We start from the raw sequence: 27,133 nt of genomic DNA on the forward strand, positions 1-27,133 counted from the left end.
GAACCACAGATCTCACAGCCGCTCCTGTGGGTGGACACACCCCCTGTCAGTCAGCACACACGTGTCACTGTCTGTTTGCAAGCGCCACACTCGTGGGGCACGTAGACAAGATTTCAACATCCATCCCAACAGTGATCGTCTGTTGACTGTTGTCATGCTAATAGTGTGAATGGCCACACATTTTCTATGTGCCAAGCGAGCGATGTTAGATGTTCTGTCTGTCACCTGGAATTTGGCCAACGCCTGCTGCGAGAGGGTTTGATGGCTTTCACAGTGCCCCTCTGTCTTTCAGCCGCTAGTGTGCGTAAATAGTTGTAGCAACAGTGTATTAGGCGTTGGAGGCAGCTACGATTTTACACGTATTGCATACGATTCCAGCTTCATGTGCAATTCGACTACATTTGTACTATGTGTGAAGGAGCCCTAAGAGACATGACAGCCCTTCCCCTGCAACCTGTCACAGGCTGAAAACACAGACCCTTGTGATCTTCTCTGGCCTTTAGGATTGGCTGTGACTCAAAGACCACCAGAGAAAAGATGTAAACAAGCAGATAGTTGGAGATTCAGGAACGCTCAAAGTCTCTGCAACATTCAGTGACTGTTTATTAATTTACAAATATGATTTTTTTTCCCCTTCGTGCAATGGTAAGAATATTTCACGAGGTAAAAGATAAATGTTTTATTCAATGAGGCACAACCAAGATGAATGGAAATTTCATCTTTCACCGAATGAAAGATTCTTAATGAAAAACATTCATTATTTGTTTTATGTAACACCTAAAATAGATCCTTGTCATTTGGATTTGATTAATTTATAAACAAGAGCAAAGGGACTGAAATTTGGTGTGCATCACTGGTCCTTTGAGGTCAAGAGGGTCCAACAGTCCAACGTGAACTTTAAATAGCAATCCAGTCCTAAAATTGTTCTCTGTCAACTTGCAAAAACAGTCAGATACTTCAAAAATAATAGTCTAAAATTGTTCATTATAACAGAAAAATCAAGACAGAAATTTGTCGAGCCCTTCATCTGATGCCGCTTCTACTTCAGCTAGAGGCGTCCCGGTAAATACTGCAAATGTCTCCAGACGGTTTATGGCGTGCTGCATTTGTTTTTTTTTTGTATTAGAAGAATGAGCAGCATCAGTAAGATCATTCAAATCGTCATTTGTCACCAAAACAAACCCGCCATGTTTTGTTTTAAACTAAGTGCCATGTCAAAGATTACGAGAGTGTTAGTGTGAGCGCAGTCTGTCAGTGTTGATTGCTAATACATGCAAAACGCATACGTTGTGTTTTTACATTAAAGGTGGTCGTGGCGTGCAATAGTGCAAAACGTATGGAACCAAAATTGCATGGAACCAAAATTGCAAATGGGACAAATGATCAATATCACGTGATATACAAACCACCAATCGAATGACAAACATCTATTTAGGTGTTCTTTACAGTAATAGAAATTTCATGATAGATTGAACTTGGATGTGCACATAAGTGGACCCCAAAGGTTAAAAAGAGAAAATACACTGAGGATTTCCTGACCAGGTTCATGGTTGTTGAACAAGTTTCCCCCCAAAAATTATGCTGCTGTCTGAAGAATGAGCAGCAAGGTGTGTCCTCCTTTTGTTGACTACTGTTTGTGTGTGTGTGTGTGTGTGTGTGTGTGGTGTGTGTGTGTGTGTGTGTGTGTGTGTGGTGTGTGTGTGTGTGTGTGTGTGTGTGTGTGTGTGTGTGTGTGTGGGTGTGTGTGTGTGTGTTAGAAATAGTTTTCAGTGTGGAGTGGATGTGTCTCAGGAGGCTGAACTATGACAGAAAAGAGCTGGACAGGAGGAGGGAAGAGTCCTCAGTTGGATAACAAAGGTAACACACTTCACTTCTTAAGATAATTACAGAACTTTGCTGTCTTTGTTCCACTCCATGAGGGGTGGGTTAATTATTAATGCTGTGCTTAACTAGTACATTATGATTGTAAAACATTGGGGCGAGGGCATCGTGGTAATGGCTCCACATCTTAATGCTGATCAGCCATGGACTACTGTCCACATGTATAAGTGGTGGTTTGCAACATATGCCCATCTGTCCAGGCACAGCTTCAGAGTGGTCTGGATGTCTTGATGGCTTCCTTCACTAGTCCTCATTTTTGCAAGGTCACTCAGTATTTGAGAACTGCCTCCTCCAGACAGGTTTACTGTACAGTTTCATACTACCTGTGTTTGTGATGATTGATGTAATACAGTCAAAGACAAATTCACTGACTTGGAAACGTTCCCTCATCTAAAGAAAACTGTCCATAAAAGTGGTGATTCAGTTGTGGGTGTCCATACTTATGCATTCCATTGTCTTATTCCAGACGTACTGGTGTGGACTAATGAGCGGGTCATCAGCTGGATTCAGGTCATTCGGGCTGAAAGAATATTGTGGAAACCTTTATGAGAGTGGTGTTCATGGTGCGCTGCTCGCGCTGGACGAAACCTTGATCACACGCCCTGGCCCTGCTGCTGCAGATCCCTACCCAGAACACACAGGTTAACAACTCAACCCCAGACACACACACACATTAAATGTCCCAACTTAGTCCTAAGAACAGCTCAGACAAATATGTCAAAACCAAACAGCTTTTCTCTAGTAGTCGTAGTTTAACCCTCAGCGGTACAGAAACATAAAACCCATTGATTTGTTAAATTTTTATAATCCGTGTTCAGTGTAGAGCTCACTCAATCAGTTACTTGATCATCAGAAATGTAATCAATTATTTCATATATTTAGTATTCCATTGTGGAATTGATGACATCAAGGGAAGAGAACTGGATTTGTGACCAAAAGCTTATCATTTGGATTTCCCACTGGGCAAAAAAATGTGGGTGGGGACGTTTGATGTGCAGAGATTGTGCTGAATTGCAAAGTGCATTAAACCTATTACAGTGCTTCCAGAAATATTCACAGCACTTCACTTTTTCCACATTTTGTTATGTTACAGCTTTATTCCAAAATGAAGTAAATTCATTTTTTTCCAACAAAATTCTACTCACAACACCCTATAATGACATGAAAATGTTTGCACATTTATTTAAAAAAAGAAAGAAATCACATGTACATGAGTATTCACACCCTTTGCTCAGTACTTTGTTGATGCACCTTTGGCAGCAATTACAATGTCAAGTCTTCTTGACTATGATGCCACAAACTTGGTGGACCTATCTTGGACAGATTTGCCCATTCCTCTTTGCAGCACCTCTCAAACTCCATCAGGTTGGATGGGGAGCGTTGCTGCACAGCATTTTCAGATCTCTCTAGAGATGTTCAATTGGATTCAGGTCTGGACTCTGGCTGGGGACACTCAAGGACATTGACCTGACTCAGGGACGTTGTCCTGAAGCTGCTCCTTTGATATCTTGGCTGAGGGCTTACGGTCATTGTTCTGCTGAAAGATGAATTGTTGAACCAGTCTGAGGTCAAGAGCACTCTGGAGCTGGTTTTCATCCAGGATGCCTCTGCACAGTGCTGCATTCATCTTTCCTGATCTTTCCTCATTCAATCCTGACTAGTCTCCCAGTTCCTGCTGCTGAAAAACATCCCCACAGCATGATGCTGACACCACCATGATTCACTGTAGGGATGGTGCCTGGTTTCCTCCAAACATGACGCCTGACATTCACACCAAAGAGTTCAATCTTTGTCTCATCAGACCAGAGAATTTTGTTTCTCATGGTCCTTAGAGTCCTTCAGGTGCCTTTGGCAAACTTCTAGGTGGGCTGCCATGTACCTTTTACTACGGAGTGGCTTCTGTCGGCCACTCTGCTATACAGACCTGATTGGTGTATTGCTGCAGAAGACGGTTGTCCTTCTGGAAGGTTCTCCTCTCTCCACAGAGGCATACTGGAGCTCTGACAGAGTGACCATCAAGTTCTTGGTCACCTCCCTAAGGTCCTTCTCCCCCGATCGCTCAGTTTCGACGGGCAGCCAGCTCTAGGAAGAGTCCTGGTGGATCCGAACTCCCATTTACGGATGATGGAGGCCACTGTGCTCATTGGGGCCTTCAAAGCAACAGAAATGTTTCTGTACCCTTCCCCACATTTGTGCCTTGACAATCCTGTCTCGGAGGTATACAGACAATTCCTTTGACTTCATGCTTAGTTTGTGCTCTGACATGTACTGTCAGCTGTGGAACCTTATATGTAGACAGGTGTGTTTTTCCAAATCATGTCCAAGCAACTGAATTTACCCCAGTGGACTCCAGTTAAGCTGTATAAACATCTCAAGGATGATCAGTGGAAACAGGATTCACCTGAGCTCAATTTAGATCTTCATGGCAAAAGCTGTGAATACTTATGTACATGTGATTTCTTGCTTTTTTTATTTTTAAGAAATTTGTAAAAATCTAAAAACAAACAAAAAAACCTTTTTTTACATTGTCATTATGGAGTTGCATGTAGAATTTTGAGGGAAAAATGAATTTCATCCATTCTGGAATTAGGCTGTAACATAAAATGTGGAAAAGGTGAAGGGCTGTGAACACTTTCTGGATGCAGGGTACATTGTGTCAGTCCCACTGGCTGTAAATGGTACTGACTCAGCTATGGAAATAAACTGCATGGAACTTCAATCTAGAGATAAGCACCGGACCTCATGGCTTACATATCATGAATAATTAATAATCAGTCAAGTATATGAGGAGGTGTATTTTAGAAGAAAATTCATGAATACTCACACCATGTGGAAAATCCAAACACATTCAACTGGGTCTCAAAGCAGCAATCCACATATTACAGAAATAATGCTCTACCGCTAAACTATCACACATACTATCCTCTTTCTATAGTCAGAGCAAATTTTTTACACAGTGATGAGACACCTCAGCTAGAGCCATCTAGGGGCCTAACTCATAATTACCATCTTATGACAAAGGCTGTGAATACTTATGTACATGTGATTCCAGCATTGTTTTTGTTTGTTTGTTTCTTTTAATAAATTTGTAAAAATCTCAAACGCTTTTGCACATTGTCAGTATGGGGTATTGTGTGTAGAATTTTTGAGGGGGGAAATTGATTTTATCCATTTTGGAATGAGGCTGTAACAACAAAATGCAGAAAAGTGAACTGCTGTGAATACTTTCCGGATGCACCGTAGATGATGATGGTTCATTTTGCTATCAGATTTTTTTTTTTTTTTTTGTGCACTGTCAAATGTCCTTTTGATATGGTATGTGAGGTGATATAATTCAAAGATTAAAACTTTCACAGATTTGAATATTTGGAGAACCCAATACAGCTCTGTTAAACCAAAAATTGCTGGCAGTAAACCAATGGAAGAAATGTTTTGAAACTTAAGAGAAACTTAAAATATCTAAAATCTGAAATTTTTACATGTAGTCTTTCATGGCCAAAAATAATTTTGTGCCATGTTGCATGTTGTTTAATTGTGTTAATTGTAATTAATATTTAATTATAAGTTTATCCAATAGTGAACAGACAGAGTGACAAGATGTTGCAACATCAGAGCGTGAAACTGCTGACAATTCATACCAAAGTGATGACTCAGCATTCACTCAGATCAGTGGCCTTGCAAGCAGATACTTGGAAGAAGTCAGGAAATATTATTTTCAAGAGCTTCAGGACTTTGTACATGCATGAGGATGTGCACGAAGCATCATGCTGCTGCTCAGTTCAGTGGTCCGTATAGAGAGAAGACAACGCACTTTTTTTTTTACCATGACTGCATTAAAAATGAACACAGTTATCGCTTAAAAAATGAGTAATCTTGACATGACATCACACTTATTTAAACTTTGCAATTCATCTGCGGCTCTGTACAGCAGCAGTTTATCTACATTTCATTCAACAGTGCGCTGGGATGTTTGCTCAGAGTGCAACACTGTACGAAACACTCAGAAAACGAGTACTCACGAGTACTTTTTTTGTCAGTCTCCTTAGCTGTTTGTTTTGATTGGTGTAAGCTTTCAGACTGTTCACAGAAGTACACATTTTAATACAGGTGTATCATCACATGACCATTATTCTTAGTAAATTTATGCAACATGTCCTTTAAGATAGTAAATATAGTAAAACTCGCCAAAACCGTCATTGTATAAACTGGATATTCGCACTCTCCGGATAAAAGCAAAAGTCCCAATGCTTTTTTTTTATGGTTTTCCATGCCATAAACACAGTATATACCAGATTTTGTATGACAGATTTTCGCTTGCATCGGACAAAACATCCTGGCCAATCGCAATGTATTTCTGTTAAAAACCCCTCACATGTACTGGACAGAGCAGTCTGGATGTGCCCAGTAACAGAGGTACAAAATGATGTTCAGCACTGACATTAGCCTATTTGAGGAAAGTGGGTACTGCATTTCCTTGATCAAAAGCCCGGACGTTTTTTTTCTAACCGTGTGCAGACCCGGTGCCTAAATGAGGCAGGCCTTTATTCAAGGCCAGTGATTATTAACAAAATGGTGCTTGCTGGCACTGTAATATCGTGTTAAGTGTCACACATATCCCTGGGTGTGATGAACCAAAGACAACCACTTTAGATCAGAGCCCTTTGCCTGGCTGCGAACCCTCTCCGTAGCTCGGTCAAAACGTCTGAGGGCTATGATTTGTCACTTTTATGTTTTCACTCCTTCCTCTCCTGTCATATTTTAATAGATTTTGCAGTCTGCATGCTGATTGCATTTCAATCATAGACCAAATACGTTTGGCAGAAAAGTCTCCAAAAATGACCATATTTACAACGCAGAGTCTAAAAGGACAAAGATGCTGAAATGGCCCGCTATTCATGGAGGAAAATTGCATTTACTGTACTGCTGGTTTGGAGGTTGCTGATTGTATAAATAAATGTAGTTTGTTGAGGGTCACATTAACACAGAAAAAGCCGCTTTTCCCACCAAAGGGTCATGCTCACTTCAACATGATTGCATGGCCAGGGAGTTATGAAGCTGGAGAAGCATGAATCAGAATGATTTTAAGGTACCACTCCACAGCGGACTTAGAAAAAAGAGTGATTTGACCAAATGTAATATTTTTAATTCACGTAATGGCCAGCGCTTATTTAAGGCAGGCAATGTTTTTTTCCCTCATCTTAAGTTTGGAACCGGTCATTAAATGAGGCAGGTCCCTTCAAGGTCAGGCGTTTAATCAAGGAAATATGTAAGCCTGATTGGTGCTGGAGATTCCCCATAGATCCTTCTGCACCTCCTGACTGTAACTAATCTATTACATCGTACATATAATGGATTTTGTCCATTTTATACATATTTTGATTATAATTAACAAAATTCGCTGGTCCACCTGAATCAGTTATATGCGGGTGCTGCAGAGGATCAACCCCTGAAAGGCCCCGGGCCCTGACGGAATACCAGGGAGGGTCCTTAAAGACTGTGCACACCAGCTGTCTGAGGTTCTGGTGGATATATTCAACACCTCTCTGTCCCAAGCCAGAGTTCCGCTGTGCCTCAAGACATCAAGGATAATCCCTGTGCCAAAGACCTCTGCACCATCCTGCCTCAATGACTACAGGCCAGTTGCACTCACCCCCATCACCACAAAGTGCTTTGAGAGGCTGGTGATGAGGCGCCTGAAGCAGACCATTGATGTCACTGTAGATGAGCACCAGTATGCGTACAGGCAAAACTGGTCCACAGCTGATGCCATCTCCCCGTGGTGCATCAGGCCCTCTCCCACACAGAGAACAAGGACTCCTATGCAAGGCTGCTGTTCCTGGACTTACTTCTACGTTCAACACCATCATCCTGCAGAAACTGGTTTCCAAGCTGGCTGAACTAGGAGCCCCCTCAGCACTGTGCAACTGGATCCTGGACTTCCTAACTGGGAGGCCACAGAGTGTCAGGATCAACACCACCTCAAACTCCACCATCATCCTGAACACTGGCTCACCCCAGGGATGTGTGCTCAGTCCACTACACATTGATGACCTTGACTGTAGAGCCCAGCACAAGAATAATCTTGTTAAGTTTGCAGACGATACAGCAGTGATCGGGCTCATTAGCCAAGGGGATGAGACAGCGTACAGGCGAGAAGTGGAGAACCTGACACGGTGGTCCGGAGACAACAACCTCATCCTCAACACCCAGAAGACCAAGAAGATAGTTGTTGACTTCCGCAGGTCAGCCCTCATCATCCCCTCCCCCTCTACATCAACGGACCTGCGGTGGAGATCGTCTCCTCCATCAGGTATCTTGGAGTCCATCTCTCCAACACTCTCACCTGGGCACACCAACACCACGGCTTCATCAAGAAAGCCCACCAACATTTCTATTTTTTGAGGAAATTGGGAAGGGCCGGATTGAACAACGAGGTCCTCAGGGCCTTCTACAGCTGTGCAGTGGAGAGTGTCCTGTCCTGCTGCCTCCCTGTGTGGTATGGTGGCTGCACAGTGGGGAGAAGAAAGTGCTGCAGCGGGTGGTGAAGTCTGCACAGAGGACCATCGGATGCAGTAGAGACAAAGCCACCTGCATCCTCCGAGACTCCACCCACCCTGTGCACAGTCTGTTCACCCCTTCCCTCTGGAAGGAGGCTGTGCAGCATCCGGGCAAAAACGTCCAGACTGAAAAACAGCTTCTACCCGAATGCTGTCAGACTGTTGAACAGTTCAGCACCCCAACCAAACTGTGAACATTGCACTACATGCACATTGTCACCTTCTTAATACTCTAACGCTGTTGCTGCTGCTGACCCTGTGCCTTGTATATATATTCTATGGCCACAGGGGTGCGCATATTGTACATTGCAAAAGTTTATACAATGTTAGGTTAAAAAAATTGTCCCAGTTAACTACACCAAGACCTGGAGAAACTGCATTTCATTCTGCCTGTAAGGGTCGAGTGACAATAAATGTGAGGCTGAGTCTGAGTTTTACTGTATTTCCATTTTATTTCATATAATTTTATGTTTTTTTTATTATTATATTATGTTATTATTTCACATTTGGTTTGTTTTAACAAAAACAACCTGTTATTTTATATACAGCAGGTCAGATAATATTCATGAGAATTTAGTTCATGCATTACATAACAGTTTGAATAAAGTCATTAGTGTTTTTTTTCAGATGTGGGATTGAATTTCCTTAGACCAGAACTAACAGGCTTAAACCACCTGAAATGGGGCCTACAAAATGTCCGACCTTTAGAATAGTTAGATTGGCCTAACTTGTCGAGTAAGCCCCCATAGTATGCCATCGTTTTTAGTCTTTGACCAAAATCTGTTTCACTGAGGAGTGCTTCAGTAAACCCGGCCCTGGCCTGTCACTGTCCCTGAGTTTTTACCATCACTTTGAGTCCAGCTGCAGTCTTTGGGTTTACATTTCGTGTTTGTTTGTGCTCCCCACCCCAGGCCAGAGCAGCTCTTGAACGTGAATACAACAGTCTGCTGGCAGTTGGCACAGACAGGAGAATGGATGAGGTGATGTAAAAATGTTTGCCAGACAAACAGAGTGAGATAATGTGTGTTAAATACTCTTGTGTCAGGTTTCTGCTTCTCTGGCTCCTCTCTTGTAGGATGAGGATAAAAACTTCCGCCGTGCTCCCTCATGGAGGAAGAAATTCAGGCCCAAGGACATGAGGGCCCTGGGTGCATCCGATACCCTGCCCGCCAACTTCAGAGTGACCAGCAGCAGTGCCGTATCTCCCTCAGCTCAGCCAAAGAGAAGCCCCGTGGACGGTAAGAGACGCAGCCGCCGTTTGTTTTACAGCCGGGTGAAAAGGATTTACCCCACTTCCTGTTTTCTGTTTTTGCATGTTTGTCACACTTGTGTCCCATATTCATGCTAAGACTATATAAGACAAAGAACCTGAGTAAACACAAAATACAGTTTACACTTTTTTAATGAGCAAAACCACCAGCAGTGGTTGTGCATCGAGTGGAAGAGAAGGTCACCCGTCTTTACGTGACAAACTCACACCTTAGCTTGTATGAAGCCACATGTGTGGCTGAGATCAAGTTCACGGCAGCGATTAAAATGTGGAATGTTTTAAAGCAAACTGCTGACTGATATTTCACTGCTTAACCCTCAAAATCCAACAAACCCCCAGTGGGTTTAGAAGGCAGTTTCTTAAAAAAAAAAAAAAAAAATCCAAAACTGCACAATTTTCCATAACAAAACTCTAAAAAGTGAAATTATTGTCATATTTTCAAATGTACACCAGTCCTGATTCTAACCATTTCCACTCATCAATGGTTAATAAAACCAAACAGATAGAATCTACTTATTTCTCATTTTAAAGTTTGCAAGAAAAAAGAACTCTATCCAAATTTGGTTAAAAAGTGAAATTTCGCTCCTCGGCACAGATGTGAACATTAAACTGTTTTGTGGAGATAAACAGTCACATGATAAGAAGCAGAGCACACAAATGAACAGAAAGTGATATGAGCTAGATATTAACAGTGTAATTAATAATATATATTATATATATATATATTATATATATATATATCAGTGATGTGTGGTGAGGTTGATGGCTGGTGAGGCACTGATTTCATCACACTCAGATTTACAAACATATGAACCCCACAGAGTAGCTTATTCTCTATGTGATTGGCAAAAAACACTGTACATTATGTACATCAGCTAATCTGTGGAATTTAAGTTCATATAGCCAAAGTGTTTCACGATTTTAATGGCGACATACAGAGAGACAGTAATACAGTCTCACTGCACAGCAGGTAGCCCAGTGATTGCGGGGGATTGGGGGGAACCCAAAGGGACATATGTAGTAACAATTGATGTAATGAAGTACGAGACATATTCAGTGACTTAAAAATGTTCATGTTCATCCCAACTTTGTTTAAAGACAACTGTCTGTAAAGGTAACGATTTATAACCCCAAATCCAATGAAGTTGGGACATTGTGTGAAATGTAAATAAAACCAGAATACAATGATTTCAAATCCTCTTCAACCTATATTCAATTAAGGCAACATATTTAATGTTCAAACTGATATACTTGTTTTTGTACAAATATTTGCTAATTTTGAAATGGATGCCTGCAACACATTTCATAAAAGCTGGGACAGTGGCAACAAAGGACTGGAAAAGTTGATGAATGCTCAAAGAACACCTGTGTGGAACATTCCACAGGTGAACAGGTTAACTGGAAACAGGAGAGTGTCATAATTGGGTATAAAAGGAGCATCCCCAAAAGGCTCAGCCATTCAAAAGCAAAGATGGGGTGAGGATCACCACTTTATGAACAACTGCGTGAAAAAATAGTCCAACAGTTTAAGAACAATGTTTCTCAACGTTCAATTGCAAGGAATTTAGGGATTCCATCATCTACAGCCCATAATATAATCAGACGATTCAGAGAAACTGGAGAACTTTCTACACGTACACAAGGCCGAAAACCAACATTGAATGCCCCGTGACCTTCGATCCCTCAGGCGGCACTGCATTAAAAACCGACATCATTGTGTAAAGGATCTTACTGTGTGGCCTCAGGAACACTTCAGAAAACCATTGTCAGTTAACACAGTTCGTCATACATCTACAAGTGCAAGTTAAAACTCTACCATGCAAAGCGAAAGCCATACATCAACAACATCCAGAAACGCCACCGCCTTCTCTGGCCCCGAGCTCATTTGAAGTGGACAGACGCAAAGTGGAAAAGTGTGCTGTGGTCTGATGAGTCCACATTTCAAATTCTTTTTGGAAATCATAGACGTCGTGTCCTCTGGACAAAAGAGGAAAAATATCATCCAGATTGTTACCAGCGCAAAGTTCAAAAGCCAGCATCTGTGATGGTATGGGGGTGTGTTAGTGCCCATGGCATGGGCAACTTACACATCTGTGCTGGCACCATCAGTGCTGAAAGGTACATTCAAGTTTTGGAGCAACACATGCTGCCATCCAAGCAACATCTTTTTCAGGGACGTCCCTGCTTATTTCAGCAAGACAATGCCAAGCCACATTCTACACGTGTTACACTGACAAATTGTTGTGCCCTAAAGAGTGAAAATGAGACAGAAGACAAGGCAGAACCGACCATGAGTAGGGTTCACTCAGGATTAAAAAGATTTTAAATGCTTCAATATTTAGTTTGTTTGTGAACACATTGACCTCAGTAAGTGAAAAGAAAGGCGGAGCTCTTCCTCCTTCTACATCCTTTGAAGCTGTGTTTGTTTACGCACGGTGTCTTTGTTTTGTTACATTTTACATGAACATGTGACATAGCGGAGTATAAATAATGCAAAAAAAAATGTTGGAAATCAGGAAGCGTAAAGCTTTTACCGGCTGATGTGGATCGCAGTCTGCTCTCTGCTGCTCGTAACTCGAGCAGAACCTCCTCGTCTGCACCGCTTTCTTCTTCACTCTTAATGACTTCTTGAATGGCTTTGCTGCTTTGTGTTGATGATGTGGCACTAACGGCATGTTTCTGCATGTGGTTTTGGCTTCATGGACACACAGGGACTCAGTCTATACAGAGGCTGGACACGGCCACAGTCAGGACCTACTCATGCTAACGCACAACGGTAAGCTGAGGACCAACACATGTGCACACATACACACCTGAAAGTAGGGATGCACCGATCCACAGTTTTTCACTTCCGATCCAATCTCGATACCTGAATTTGGATATCTGATACAGATACTTTTCCGATCCGATACCAGAGCTCCGTTTGCTTTAATATTACGAGGTCTGTGAGAAAAGTATCCGACCTTTTTATTTTATGCAAAAAATATATGGATTTGATTCATATGTCTGTCGGTTGCGTCATTCACCTGTGGGCAGGCTTTGAGTGAGCACTGGTCCACCCTTCTCGTCGTTGTTTCATTGCGAGGAAATGGCGGAATGATTTGGGCTTTTTTCCATCAGAATTTTTTCAGAAACTGTTAGAGACAGGCAGCTGGAAACCATTCGAAAAATTTATCTGGCTTTCGGTGAAAATTTTACGGGCTTCACAGAGAATAAGGAGTGTTACTACAGCTTTAAGGACTGCCCACAATGGCGCACGGCGCGCCACGCTCCGAGCCGCCATCGAGAGGCAGAAACCACCACATCATTTCTAATGGATCGCTGTGTGGAGCCGGGACCGTCGTGTGCAATTTCTCTGGTTATCACAAGAGCTGGACATCAGCCATTTTCCGGCAGATTTCACTTTCAGCAAGAGATTTTGTCATGGAAAGCCGCGCGGAGGCTTCGCGCGTCACGACCGATTCGCTGATGGAGCGAGACAAAGGAACACCTCCGTTTCGGAGTGTTAAAGGACAAGTTGGGACATGCCCAGCTCTCCACAATTTCTCTTATACTCACTCGACTGGTAAGCACTGAAAGCTTGTCCCAACTTGTCCTTTAACACTCCGAAACGGAGGTGTTCCTTTGTCTCGCTCCATCAGCGAATCGGTTGTGATGCGCGAAGCCTCCGCGCGGCTTTCCATGACAAAATCTCTTGTTAAAAGTGAAATCTGCCGGAAAATGGCTGATGTCCAGCTCTTGTGATAACCAGAGAAATTGCACACGACGGTCCCGGCTCCACACAGTGATCCGTTTAGAAATGATGTGGTAGTTTCTGCCTCTCGATGGCGGCTCGGAGCGCGGCGCGCCGTGCGCCATTGTGGGCAGTCCTTACAGCTGTAGTAACACTCCTTATTCTCTGTGAAGCCCGTAAAATTTTCACCGAAAGCCAGATACATTTTTCGAATGGTTTCCAGCTGCCTGTCTCTAACAGTTTTTGAAAAAATTCTGATGGGGAAAAAAAGTCCAAATCATTCCGCCATTTCCTGACAATGAAACGACGACGAGAGGGGTGGAGCAGTGCTCACTCAAAGCCTGCCCACAGGGGAATGATGCAACCGACAGGTGTGGAAAAACTCACGCATGCGCACGAAGGTTCAAGCTTGGCTGACATAAAAACATATGAATCAAATCCATATATTTTTTGCATAAAGTAAAAAGGTCGGATTGTTTTCTCACAGATCTCGTATTATTATCATTATTGTTGATTTTATATAAGGATTTTCTTAAAAAGGAGACCTGAAAGTTCAACTACAATTTGCCAGAAGGTGTATCTAAGCTGAAAGCCTAGATGTGATGTTTGGTGAAAGAATTAAGTACTTTTTTTTATTTTTTTTTATAGCCTTATTTTTATAGACTTAAAGAGAAAATACAGCTAGCTCTCTCTCTCTTTCTCTCTCTCTCTCTCTCTCTCTCTCTCTCTCTCTCTCTCTCCTCAATTTTCAATTTCAATGGGGCTTTATTGACAGGGGAAACATGTTTACATTGTCAGCAAGTGTTAAGAGTAAAAATTAAATTAAGTTCTCTCTCTCCCTCTCTTTCTGTCTCTCATTTGCGCTCCCTCTCTCTTTTGCTTTTGTATCCTTCCCTAAACCATGATGTGGAAACAATCTTGTTTTCAGGTCATTTGAGAGGTGTTTAGAGGCTCCCATGTTGCCACTCATTATAAGAGATGCAAAGAGGGGAAACATTTGCAAATGGCCACCTTAAATTCCCTTTCTCATGATTGGATTCACCTGTGTAAGTAGGTCAAGGGTCATTGAGCTTACCAAACCAATTTTGTGTTCCAATAATTAGTGCTAAATGTATTCCAATCAATAAAATGACAAGGGTGTCCAAATTTATGCGCTGCCTAATTTTGTTTAAATAAATATTGCACACTTTCTGTAAATACTAGAAACTTCATTAACGTCTCAGATATCAGTGTATTCATCTGCTATATGATATATTTTACTGAAATTTCTGATCCAGACAACCAATGATTTATAAGAGAAATCATGAAAATTATCAGGGAGGCCCGCATACATACAGCTGTATTAAATGGTTCTGTACCACCATTATCAACACACCAAATGAAGGAATATTGTTTGGAAGACTGGTGTACCTCCACCCCATTAGGGTTCCATAGACTTTTAGAATCAGTGTCAAGGAGCATTGAAGGTATTGTAGTGGTACGCAGTGACCCAGCACATTGTGTTGGCTTTTCCTTTAGTTCATCACCTGTCTATACATGTATAACATTAGGTTTAATATATCCAACTTCTCAAATAATTTCCTGCTTGGCAAACATAAGAAATTGTTCAGGAATAACCCACCTACTGTTGGAGACATTCAGAATTGTGGTATATGTAATTTTATTTTTATGATTATTTAAATTTTTATTCATAAGTTAATTCTGTATAATTATGAAATTTGCATGCAGTTATCATGTGATTCAACAATTCTAATATTAACCCTTTTCAAAGTATATTTATGCTGTCCTGTGAAGTTTGTGTGTTTTTGCTTTTTTCATCATTTAAAAAAAATCCTTAATCATTATTAGTGTTGATGCAAACTAAAAGAGGCTCTTCAAAAGGCCATATCTGTTCACGGTGATATAGTCAAAATGCAAAGTGCAGTTTCAATCAGACTTGGTGGGTAAACTCGGTGCACTGTGTCTTCACAGCACAGGTCATGTCAAGGAGAAATCAAAAGTCATCTGCCTGTGGAAATATCTTCACGCGATGACAATTTTAGAGGAAAATTAGTGGCTCATTCTGTCACAACACAGATCCTCTTAAGGTCATTGGTCTGAGGTCATTGAACAGTTTCCTGTATAGATTTCTGATGTCCTGGAGTTAACGTGTCAGTCCTCTGATGTCACACATCATGTGATGACATCGCATGATGATATATAAATAAAGTTGTCTGATTCTGATTCAAGCAAAGTTGAAAAATTAGTTAGCGGTGGAGAGATGGTGCAATTATTGTTTTGCTTGATTAGTACCTTTAATGCAGTGAATGCAGCTTGGGGGGGGGGGGGGCGAGCACAGTGGCTTAGTGGTTAGCACTGTTGCCTCACAGCAAAAAGGTCATGGGTGGTCCGGCTTCCTCCCACATCCAAAGACATGCAGGTTCAGGGAATTGTAAATTTCATATTGTCCGTAGGTGTGTGTGCAGGTGTGAATGTGTCTGTTTATATGTGGCACTGCAAAAGGCTGGCATCCTGTACAGGGTGTACCCTGCCTCATGCCCCATGACTGACTGCTAGGATAGGGTTGAGCAGGTTACCTTGAGCAGAAATATATCACATCATCTTTAAACTCATAAAAACACATATGTGTTAAAACCACAAAATCAGCACCCCTAGGCTGAGGTCTATTTTGCACTTTACACTTAATTTGACATGTTTTATCAAAACCCATTTGTGTTCTACACCTTCTGAACAACATGGCTGCATCTCTGCCATCTCCCTTGCTAATGTCCTTTTATTGCACTGCTGTCCAGTCTGCTCAGGACGACAAGGCTACAATCCAGTGTGAGACGTCACCTCCAACCACTCCGCGCTGTATGCGCCTACACAGGGAGGCAGCCTATGCATCCAGCCATGAGGACATCAGAGACATCAGGGGGTAAGACCTGGAGCTTCACACCACGCTTATCTTGATCTTGGAGTAAAGCCCCTTTTATGCCCCGTTTACTTACTGACGGTAAGAGCTCCCGGAAGCGTCCCGGAAGAGTTTTTGGCCGTCTTAAGGATCACACGCCGTTGTTAACGCCGGCACTAGGGGGTGTGGCTTAGCTCCGGCTTTATCGGGAATCGTCGAAAAAATTAAACATGTCGAATAATTCCGGGAGCGCTCCTGGAGACCTCCCGTGACGACAGCGACAACGCGAACAACGGCGTTTGATACTTTTTAATTGGCGTTTCATCCTGCCGCTTCCTGTAGTGCCGCAGTTCTCGTCGCGCCACGATGACCAATCAGGGACTGAATATGTAGTGACGTGGAGATGTCTGGAGTTTGAAGATGTGAACATGTCCTGTATCTGGTAGCAACCTGTGAGCAGGACTTATGTCTCTTTTATCCTTTATTTTACCATCATGACAGAGTTTTTGGAACGAGCAGCAGCACCACAGCAGCGTGGAGCGGAGTTTCTTTTAATTTTTATTTCACGTGCGTGCGCGCGCGAATCGTCTGGAAATTATTTTGCTTATTAGCTACACAGCTGTATAATAAAGCAAATGGTGACTGGCTTCTAAACACAATTATGAGCGGAGAGGAAAGAGCGGAGGAGCAGCCCCGCAGCAAACAGCGGCGGGGAGCGGAGTTTCTTTTTTTCTTTCTTTTTTTTTACATGCGCGCGCTCCGCCCCTTTCCACCGCGAAAACAGCTGGAACTACCGCGAACTTCGGTCTACGTACTACTCGCCAACAAAACCGTCTATGTGTAACCTGGGCTTAAGACTGAACTACAGTCAGGTCCATAAACATTTACACATTGACAGGGTTTTAGCTATCTATCAAAGTGCATGGATCCCCCCCCCCCCCCCCCAAACTCTTTGACCTGTCTCCTTACATTTGTCTCCTGGGGGTCCTACAGCTTGGCTGGTCTGCAGGATGGTCAGGGCAGTAACCCCAGCAGTAGTAACAGCAGCCAGGACTCACTGAACAAAGCTGCCAAAAAGAAGAGCATCAAGTCTTCTATTGGACGCCTCTTTGGAAAGAAGGAGAAGGGCCGACCCAGTATTCCCGGCAAGGATTCCCAAAGCCAAGGTCAGCCACTTTTCACCCTCTGTCTTTGTAAATGTGATGAAATGAAGTTTGTCAGTTTTTCTTCTACCTGGCTCTGTCAGAAATGTTTTTTTTTTGTGTTCTCAGCTGGCACTCCAGAGGCAGAGAACAGCCCTAAGGATGGCTTAGGAATGGGCACGCTGACGGGCCCCGCAGAGAAGAGCAGGAAGCTGCAGAAAAAGTAGGTGTCATCCATGAAAGTCTCACGGTGATGAGAGAAAACTGTTGTTTACTTCGGATGTTTATACGTAGCAATACACAAATGATGCAAAGTCCACAGGTGTCATTCTGGCTCTTGCTGTTCAGACTCAGCATCACTGCTCTCACCTCATCTTCCATTCCACACCCAGCCATTTTCATTCCCTGGATTTGATTTGTGTTCTTCCATTGGTTGTCTCACTTCAACATCAAGTTTGCATTGCTTTCACATCACTTTTAAATTGTTGTTGACTCATTCTTTTTGTTTTGCCGACCTCCCTCTTCTGTTATTCCCTTCTCATTCTGTGTGTAGTCCAAAGACAGGGTAAGTTGATTCATACTGGTTTTGCTTTGCCTCCCTCCCACACGTGGCTTTCTCATTCTCTTCGCCGCAAAAACTCTGAGGGTCCACAAACACTTTTCTGTCTGTGTGTCTGTGAAGGTTCGTCCATACTGTTTTCCACAAAGAAGCTTAACTAACAGGAATGTGTGTGCTGGTCTTAAGTGACGAGGAGAGGATTTGCTTGCAGTTTTTCTGTGCAGCGTGGAGTTATAATTACAGCTTCAGGAACAATATTTAATGCAACCGTTTAACCACAGCATTGAGTCTTTGTGAATGTTCTTGTTCATAAACTCTGTTGCTTGCACAGACACAGTGGCTTTCAGCTCTGCTGTGAATCTCCATTTAATTTAAGCTAGGTTTTCATTAATGCTTTGATCCTTTTAGATCATTTTATTAATGTTTTCTACAGTCTGTGTCAATCAAAAGATTGGCTTCCTGTTTTTAGGTATGTGGTCACCATACCTGCTCCTGAAGATCAGTTACCCTGCACGTTTTATCTCTGCTCTGTCCACACCTCATTGGCTTCATCTGGTGTCTGTCAGCTCTTTGCTGGATAAAAATAACTGAGTTAATTAACTGAGTCGAGTAGATAAGAAGGAAAATGTGCAGGATAGATCATCTCCAGAAGCAGAGCCATAAACCAGTTGTAGGTGATGATCACATGGCCCCATCTAGTGAGCATGTGTGGTAATTGTTTTACATCAGCTGTGCTGACAAATACTCATGTATGAAAAGAACTCTGAGAGAACCTGAGTGAGAAGCTGTTTTCGAACAGCAGTTTAAAAAATGATGCCAACCCAAGAAATGAATGTACAGTATTTAGAAAGTCATTCCAAAGGTTTTCTTCTGCTAAAATACTTTGACATTTGCGTGTAATGCTGTCTGTCTGTCTGTGGTCGAAGGCTTGCACACTAGAGGTTCTGAGTGGATTCTCAAAGCACTGATTTTGGATCAGTGCTGAAACACTCTGTGACTCCGAGTGCCACAGACCTCTTTGGTTTTGGTTTAGCAGGGGTAGTGGGGGCATGGATGAGGCTGAGGAGGGTTTTCTTTACTAATGCTTTAAAATAACGATGCTGTTGAAGGCTTTGTGTTTCAGTCTTCTTTGGATTGCTTTCCATTTTGTCTCCTGCTGTATGTTTTGTATATGCATGTGTCTGCCGAGCTGAGTTTGGGTTTGTGTGTGTGTGCTCTCTAGGTGACTTCATTAGCTGTGTATGTGTGAATGCTGCCTGTTACTTAAATATGTGTGTTGTGATTTAGGCATGAATTGCTGGAGGAGGCTCGCAGGCAGGGCCTGCCATTCGCCCAGTGGGACGGACCAACAGTTGTTGTTTGGCTGGAGGTACGACACAAACACAGGGTGACGTGAAAATAATTAATACTTTGAAAACGTGATACAGGTCTCACAATACACTCCAGATGTTTCTGGGACTGAAACCCAGCAAACAGCCACCTTGATAGCAGCTGTTCCAGAGAAGAGGAAGAGCTAGCCAGCTAGCTTCTGCTCCTGAAAATCAGTTTTTACACCATATTTCTTACCACATACACATTCAGCATAGCAGGTGCCTCTGTGAAATAAGGATGTGGGCTACCAACGTGTAGATCTGGGCTTGAGTCCCACTCATTCTGCCTGTCTGTGCAGGGTTCTCTCCAGAAATTTTTAGTATAGCAGCGCTGTTGGCAATTATCACCCAAGGCGGCGCGCAATGCAAACATGCTCCAGCAGACAGCTCGAAGCAAGCAAACACCTGGACATTTGGAAGTGGGCCGGAAGAGCTGCAGGAGCACATTGAGTGAACAGAGGGAGACAGAACAGACGGTGGCAGTGACAGAAAACGAGTCATTTATGGGGAAAAGTGCTTAATCACTGAAGCCCCACAAAAACAACACATGGGGGATACGATCATTATTTTTTTTTTCCTTTACATGAGGGACCATAACTTCAGTTGAGGAACCAGCTAAGCGTCCAGTGTACACCTGAGTGCTGTTGTGCGCTGCCCCATTAAAAAGGCATGTTAACGAGGCACAAATAAAAACTCTCCGCTATGAAATGGATGGTTCTAAGTTCTTGTCTGCAACAACAGACAAGAGTCCTGTTTAGTGACTTTAATCAGCAGAATGGTGAGCCACAATTGATATCGTTAAATGGCTTTGACAAAGATTGATGAATAAATTGTCAATGATGAGACTATAATGGCATGGCACCATTATTCCATTTTCTGAGGAGAACCCTGCTGTGTCTTTGGATTGTCCATTGACTTGGTGCTAATGAAATTTAAACGATGCAGCTATGACTCCCCATTGACCATCATGGTTAGATTGCTTTAAGGCCTTTGGCAAACTAGTATTTTGTGCATTAGCATCACCAACAAGACTGAGCTGTGGCTCACATGGTTGTGGCTCCCTCTGGTGTTGAAATGCAAACAATGCATTTACAGTTGCATCATGTATTTGAGAAGTCGATATGTAATGAATTGTTTTATTGGAATCTATTTTGTGTCTTGCAGTGAACGCAATTTGTTCTAATTGTATAACATGGTAGTATAATTTCACTCTTCTAACATGTATGACGCCATCTCTTGTTGTTATCTTCCGGCTAGCTGTGGGTGGGCATGCCAGCATGGTACGTGGCTGCATGTCGTGCCAATGTGAAGAGTGGAGCCATCATGTCGGCACTCTCTGACACAGAGATCCAACGAGAGATCGGAATCAGCAACCCCTTACATCGTCTAAAACTCCGCCTGGCCATCCAGGAAATCATGTCGCTCACCAGCCCTTCTGCCCCGCCCACCTCCAGAACGGTACCTGTCCTTTGACTTAGGGCGGTGTGATGACATGTTATACACTTGCACACAAAATTAATACAAAAAAAATAACTTTTTTCCCCTTTTGAAGACACATCAGTTCCTTTACATTCTCTCAGCTGACTGAGCATGACAACTTTTACTGAATAACTAACTAGTCATAGGATCAACTCTCACTAACCACAATAACTAAATGAACAAATACTACTTCATCTTCTCTCTCTTTCTTGCCACCCTTCCCGATGTGCACTCTTCTCGCACTTGTGATTGGTTTTGGTGTAAAATGATCAGACAACAGGAAACGTTTGGGTCACACATGAAGAAATGGAAACTTTGGCTGCCACACCCCCCACGGTTAGTGTTGCCTGATTGGCTGGACGCTGTTGGCTTCTTGTGTCTGTCATCAGTGTTTGGCCTCATTCCAAGTTGTGATGACCAGATCTCATAGATCGCACACACCTTTCAATATATGAAACTTAATCAGAGTTCAATTTTAAAATTTAAATATTGAATCACATGTTCTGAAATCTGTGAGTCTCTGGGCAACTTGGAATTGTGTTTTTGTTACTGGATATTGTTTTTATTTCCTACTTGAGCTCAATATTTGCCAATAAATAAAAGAAGAGAGAGTTTCTTTCTTTAAGCCTGACTATACGCATGAGCGGTTCTCCTTCCTCACTCCCCTTTCACAGTTACTTTGATTATTTTTTAATTAATTGTTTGTTTTGTAACTGCAATGTGCACATTACTCATTATTTCTTTGATTTGTGCATCTTATTTTTAATTTAGCTTGTATTTTGTGTTTCCTCACAAAGCTGCTCTAATCCAGCGTTGTGACCTCACTAACCCCCCTTTCTTCTCTTTTCACCATGCTCACTTTAACCATGCTAACACCAGGAGGATGAAGAGGGCAGCTGGGCCCAGGTTGGCACACATTCCTCCCAAAAAACACTAACCTTGGCTTTCCTTGTTCTGCTTGTCTAAGGGCTATTTCCCATTACTGGTTTTTGCCCTGATGGCCATCCTGATGTCAAAATTGAGGAATTGAGTGCCAAAAATTCAACAAACAAAAAGTAAATCATAGCCAAAATTTGTATGTAATCACAATTCAACAACCTACTCTTTTCTGTCTGATTACAAAAGATTGTAACCAGTTATTGCAGATTACACCTCATTACGTACAATTCCCTTTATTTATTTACTTCCTTACTTATTTATCAGCACCAGCACATGAGCAAAATGGCATGCTCAGAAAAAATACAGAAGGACCCAATTTCTGCATGTTGTACCTAACTGTACACTTTCACCTACTTTTACTAAAGATTACCCCTGATCTGCAGCAAACATGATTATTCACATTTTTTAGATCACAATTTATCCCAATGTTGCAAATTTTTAGAACCTTCCAGATTGGTGACAATATTCTGGAACACTTCTTTTACCACAGATTACATGGAAATTGTAGACATTCGGGTACCAGAATCATTAATGGGAGAGAGGCTTTACACCTTGTTAGTTCTTTTTAGTGTTGCACTTCACGCAACCCCTTTGTTTTCTCTGTTTTTATTTCCAGATCATTTTTCATTCCCTGAACTTACAATATGCATGTTTGCAGTACTTAACTGAAACTATGCAATTGCTAAGCTTGATTCATTTTATAATATTCTACGAGTTTTATTATTCAGTTGTATGTTGTGTAAAGGTACAATAGGGCCACCCAATACTAAATTTATAGTTGTGTCCGCCAAGCGTGTAATAAAATCATCACCGTTTATTTATTTGTCTGTCTGTTAGCAGGATTATGTCAAAACTACTGCACAGATTTTGACGAAATTTTCACCACAGTTAGATAGATATTAGGCCATGGAAGACACCATTAAATTTTGGAGATGATACGGCTCCGGATTCTGGATCAAGATTACACTTTATATAGGCTTTGAAGAATTACATCAGAACTACTTCACAGATTCTCACCAAATTTGCACTACGGATAGATATTAGGTCATGGAAGACTCCAATGAATTTTGTAGGTGATCTGGATCCGGCTGCTGAATCCAGTTTCACTTAGCTTTGAAGGATTACTGTTAGCAAGATTATGTCAAAACTACTTCATGGATTCTCACCAACTTTCCACCACAGATAGATATTAGGAAATGGAAGACTCCACTGAATTTTGTAACATGAAGACCGAGGATGTGAAAGAGAGGAACAGTAGTAGCCAGTAAATCAGTATTGATGAATATGTCTGCTATTTATATTGTGTATTTGTATTTATATTTCTTTTTTCTGTTTGTCTTTTTTACTTTCACTTTTGATACTGTGTGTGCTTCTTACCCTGTGTGATGCAATACAATGCTGTTGGAACCTCAATTTCACTCAGGGAGTCTTCCCAAGGGATTAATAAAGTTCTGTCTAATCTAATCTGATGTCCATTAAATTGCTGGGAAAACTGTGAGTCAGGAGGTTAATACTCAAAAGGAGTCATTGACCTTGGTTACAGCAATACTGGGAGGGAATATTTTTCATAAATGGCACTGCATCAGTTTTTCATGAAGTGTAGTAGAAAAGTGATCAATTACACACAGTGACGCTGTATTCGGTCCTACTACAGTAAAACCACCATCACGTTAAATTAATCACAGTTAACCTTCTGAATTATTTGCCGTTTAAACCCTAAAGTTAATTATGTTCCTGTACTTTAAGCACTATTAAATGTATAAAACATAATGTTAAAATATTTTTCACCCAACCCTAGCTGCAAACATTTTTTTACTGGCAAGAAATACTAATAAAACAATTAAACATTATCAAAAATTAGAAAACTTTATTGAACAGTTCAGCCAGATATTACTGTATAATCAGAAGGAAAATTGTAGGATGTGTTTGTATCTTACTTTATACGTATTTGTCAAATTATTTTTGTAATATAGACTTCAATTTGTTATATGCAAATGAGTAGTTTTGTCTCTGAGAAGTAGTTGTAAAGTTTTGGAAGAAGCCTCTGTTGCGAGTGTTGGCTATCCTGAGTAAAAACCAAAAAAATATTATTACAAGAATGAACCAAAAGCTTATCATTTTTTTCACTGATTAATCTTAAACAGCTGTACATTCATTTACAAAACTCGACATTTTGAACCTTGTAATTGGTCACTGTTGTCATGTACAAAGGAGCTCAGGAGAATGCCATTTAATTGCAGACTGTATTGTTGTTAAATCTGTGGCTCTAATTTGCAAACCTTGGAACAGTCTGAACCCATCGCACGATGTTCTTCCAGTAAAAGCTGTGGCTGCACACTGCTCCAAGTAGTTAGACTTTGTCTAATGCAATTAATTGTATTGCATTCCATTTTATTTTAAATGGGACAGATGTTGTTGCAATCAGAAACAGTTTCCTCATGTGATCAAAGCTCATTAATTGATGTCTTCTCTGACTGCAGACATTGGCCTATGGAGACATGAACCATGAATGGATTGGCAACGAGTGGCTGCCCAGCCTGGGTTTGCCCCAGTACCGCTCCTACTTCATGGAGTCACTGGTAGATGCCCGAATGCTTGACCACCTCACCAAGAAGGACCTTAGGGGGCAGCTTAAAATGGTGGATAGCTTCCACAGGTAAAAATGAAAAATTAGAGGAAATATGATCACCCTATTTTATATGATATTACCTGTACATTCTATCTACTTTGACAGTTTCAAGCATGTCACAGTCATGTTTTTTTTTGTTGTTGTTCTTTTTTTAATGGTCATGTACCTGTTTGGTACTGATTGAAAAGGAACAGTGCACATAATTATCATATTTTCCAGAGTATACGTCACACTGGAGGAACTGGGAACTGCAAGGCACAGACCTGGTACATTTAAAAGATTATATTTGTAAAATAAAATCACGCACCATTTCCAGCTAGATGTCTTGTGGCTTTACTATATCATGTTTGAATAAAATCCATCAGTGATGCAGACTTGGTGGCCATGTCATAAAATGTCCTTTTGCGCCATTGAAATCAATAAAAATGCTTTGCTAATCTTGGAAAAAAATTATCCCTCGTGTGTTTTTCCACAAAGATTTGCTTTTTGTAAGACTAAATAGAAATAAAGTTTTTTCAGTTTGATGGAACCATTTCTTTCGTTTTTATAAGCCTTTACTGGCATCTATCATTGAAGATCCCCCACTAAGGGCCCCTTCACACATAGTATGACTAAAGCCCCTTTCACACTGGTGCAAACATAGAGCTGTATATTGTGGTGTTATTTCGTTTAAGTAAGCCCAAAATGGGAGTGAAGTGGGAAAATGCCTGTTATCAAGAAGGACATGGGTGTATTTAAGAAAAAATAAAACACACACCATATAAAAACACTGCATTTTATTGAATCCCTCTTATCAAGCGGGCAATACAAGTATGAACCATCTGTTCCTCTGTCGACCCATAGTCACAGATGTACAGTCATGAAATGACATGAATGAAAAGCAGGACATTCTTACCATGTCCATATCTGTTGGCGTGTCCAGCCGGCCCCGTGTGCATGTCCTGTCTGACATGCGTGTCTTGTGGACGGCGCACTGCAGGACAGACGCTGCGTCATGTGGAACAGAGCTCACATGGGTGATGTGGCATTCAGATCGCCCGCTGCGTGTAATGATTTGACCTTCACCTGGGGTAGCCTGTCAATGTGCGCAACGTGCGCACGCTCGCTGCAGCCCATTGCAACAACAATATATGTTTTTATGTATGTCCACATGAGGACAGCGAGCAGACATGCACGTCACAGTGGGAAGTTGATAGTTCATGTCCGTCCATATGCGGTATGTGTTCCCCAGCCGTGACGTCCAGAACCACAGATCTCCACAGCCGCTCCTGTGGGTGGACACACCCCCTGTCAGTTCAGCACACACCGTGTCACTGTCTGTTTGCAGCGCCACACTCGTGGGGCACGTAGACAGATTTCACATCCATCCCAACAGTGATCGTCTGTTGACTGTTGTCATGCTAATAGTGTGAATGGCCACACATTTTCTATGTGCCAAGCGAGCGATGTTAGATGTTCATGTCTGTCACCTGGAATTTGGCCAACGCCTGCTGCGAGAGGGTTTGATGGGCTTTCACAGTGCACACTCTGTCTTTCAGCCGCTAGTGTGCGTAAATAGTTGTAGCAACAGGTGTATGAGGCGTTGGAGGCAGCTACGATTTTACACGTATTGCATACGATTCCAGCTTCATGTGCAATTCGACTACATTTGTACTATGTGTGAAGGAGCCCTAAGAGACATGACAGCCCTTCCCCTGCAACCTGTCACAGGCTGAAACACAGACCCTTGTGATCTTCTCTGGCCTTTAGGATTGGCTGTGACTCAAAGACCATCCAGAGAAAAGATGTAAACAAGCAGAATAGTTGGAGATTCAGGAAACGCTCAAAGTCTCTGCAACATTCAGTGACTGATTTATTAATTTACAAATAATGATTTTTTTTTTCCCCTTCGTGCAATGGTAAGAATATTTCACGAGGTAAAAGATAAAATGTTTTATTCAATGAGGCACAACCAAGATGAATGGAACATTTCATCTTTCACCGAATGAAATATTCTTAATGAAAAAACATTCATTATTTGTTTTATGTAACACCTAAAATAGATCCTTGTCATTTGATATTTGATTAATTTATAAACAAGAGCAAAGGGACTTAAATTTTGGTGTGCATCACTGGTCCTTTGAGGTCAAGAGGTTCCAAACAGTCCAACGTGAACTTTAAATAGCAATCCAGTCTAAAATTGTTCTCTGTCAACTTGCAAAAACAGTCAGATACTTCAAAAATAATAGTCTAAAATTGTTCATTATAACAGAAAAATCAAGACAGAAATTTGTCGAGCCCTTCATCTGATGCCGCTTCTACTTCAGCTAGAGGCGTCCCGGTAAATACTGCAAATGTCTCCAGACGGTTTATGGCGTGCTGCATTTGTTTTTTTTTGTATTAGAAGAATGAGCAGCATCAGTAAGATCATTCAAATCGTCATTTGTCACCAAAACAAACCCGCCATGTTTTGTTTTTAAACTAAGTGCCATGTCAAAGATTACGAGAGTGTTAGTGTGAGCGCAGTCTGTCAGTGTTTGATTGCTACATACATGCAAACGCAATACGTTGTGTTTTTACATTAAGGTGGTCGTGGCGTGCAATAGTGCAAAACGTATGGAACCAAAATTGCATGGAACCAAAATTGCAAATGGGACAAATGATCAATATCACGTGATATACAAACCACCAATCGAATGACA

General features: G+C 41.7%; 1 protein-coding gene and 1 pseudogene across 1 annotated transcript; both read left to right on the forward strand.

Moving 5' to 3' along the window:
* The window catches only part of LOC117503413, a 166,651-nt pseudogene that overhangs the window by 122,075 nt on the left and 17,443 nt on the right, over positions 1–27,133 (forward strand).
* On the forward strand, positions 1,777–12,532 carry LOC117523109 (liprin-alpha-1-like). The gene is made up of 5 exons (XM_034184535.1): positions 1,777–1,857; positions 2,348–2,522; positions 9,350–9,418; positions 9,514–9,676; positions 12,420–12,532. Exons 3-5 carry the CDS (start codon positions 9,410–9,412, stop codon positions 12,473–12,475), a joined length of 228 nt encoding a protein of 75 aa, XP_034040426.1. The 5' UTR covers positions 1,777–1,857; positions 2,348–2,522; positions 9,350–9,409; the 3' UTR covers positions 12,476–12,532.

Source organism: Thalassophryne amazonica, chromosome 2 (assembly GCF_902500255.1).
Source record: "Thalassophryne amazonica chromosome 2, fThaAma1.1, whole genome shotgun sequence".
NCBI lineage: Eukaryota > Metazoa > Chordata > Actinopteri > Batrachoidiformes > Batrachoididae > Thalassophryne > Thalassophryne amazonica.

What these genes read in the sequence shown, in the direction of transcription:
- LOC117523109 (XM_034184535.1), top strand. An exon ending in AAAGAGAAGCCCCGTGGACG is followed by an intron (nt 9,677 to 12,419) that starts GTAAGAGACGCA and finishes ATGGACACACAG; the next exon opens with GGACTCAGTCTATACAGAGG.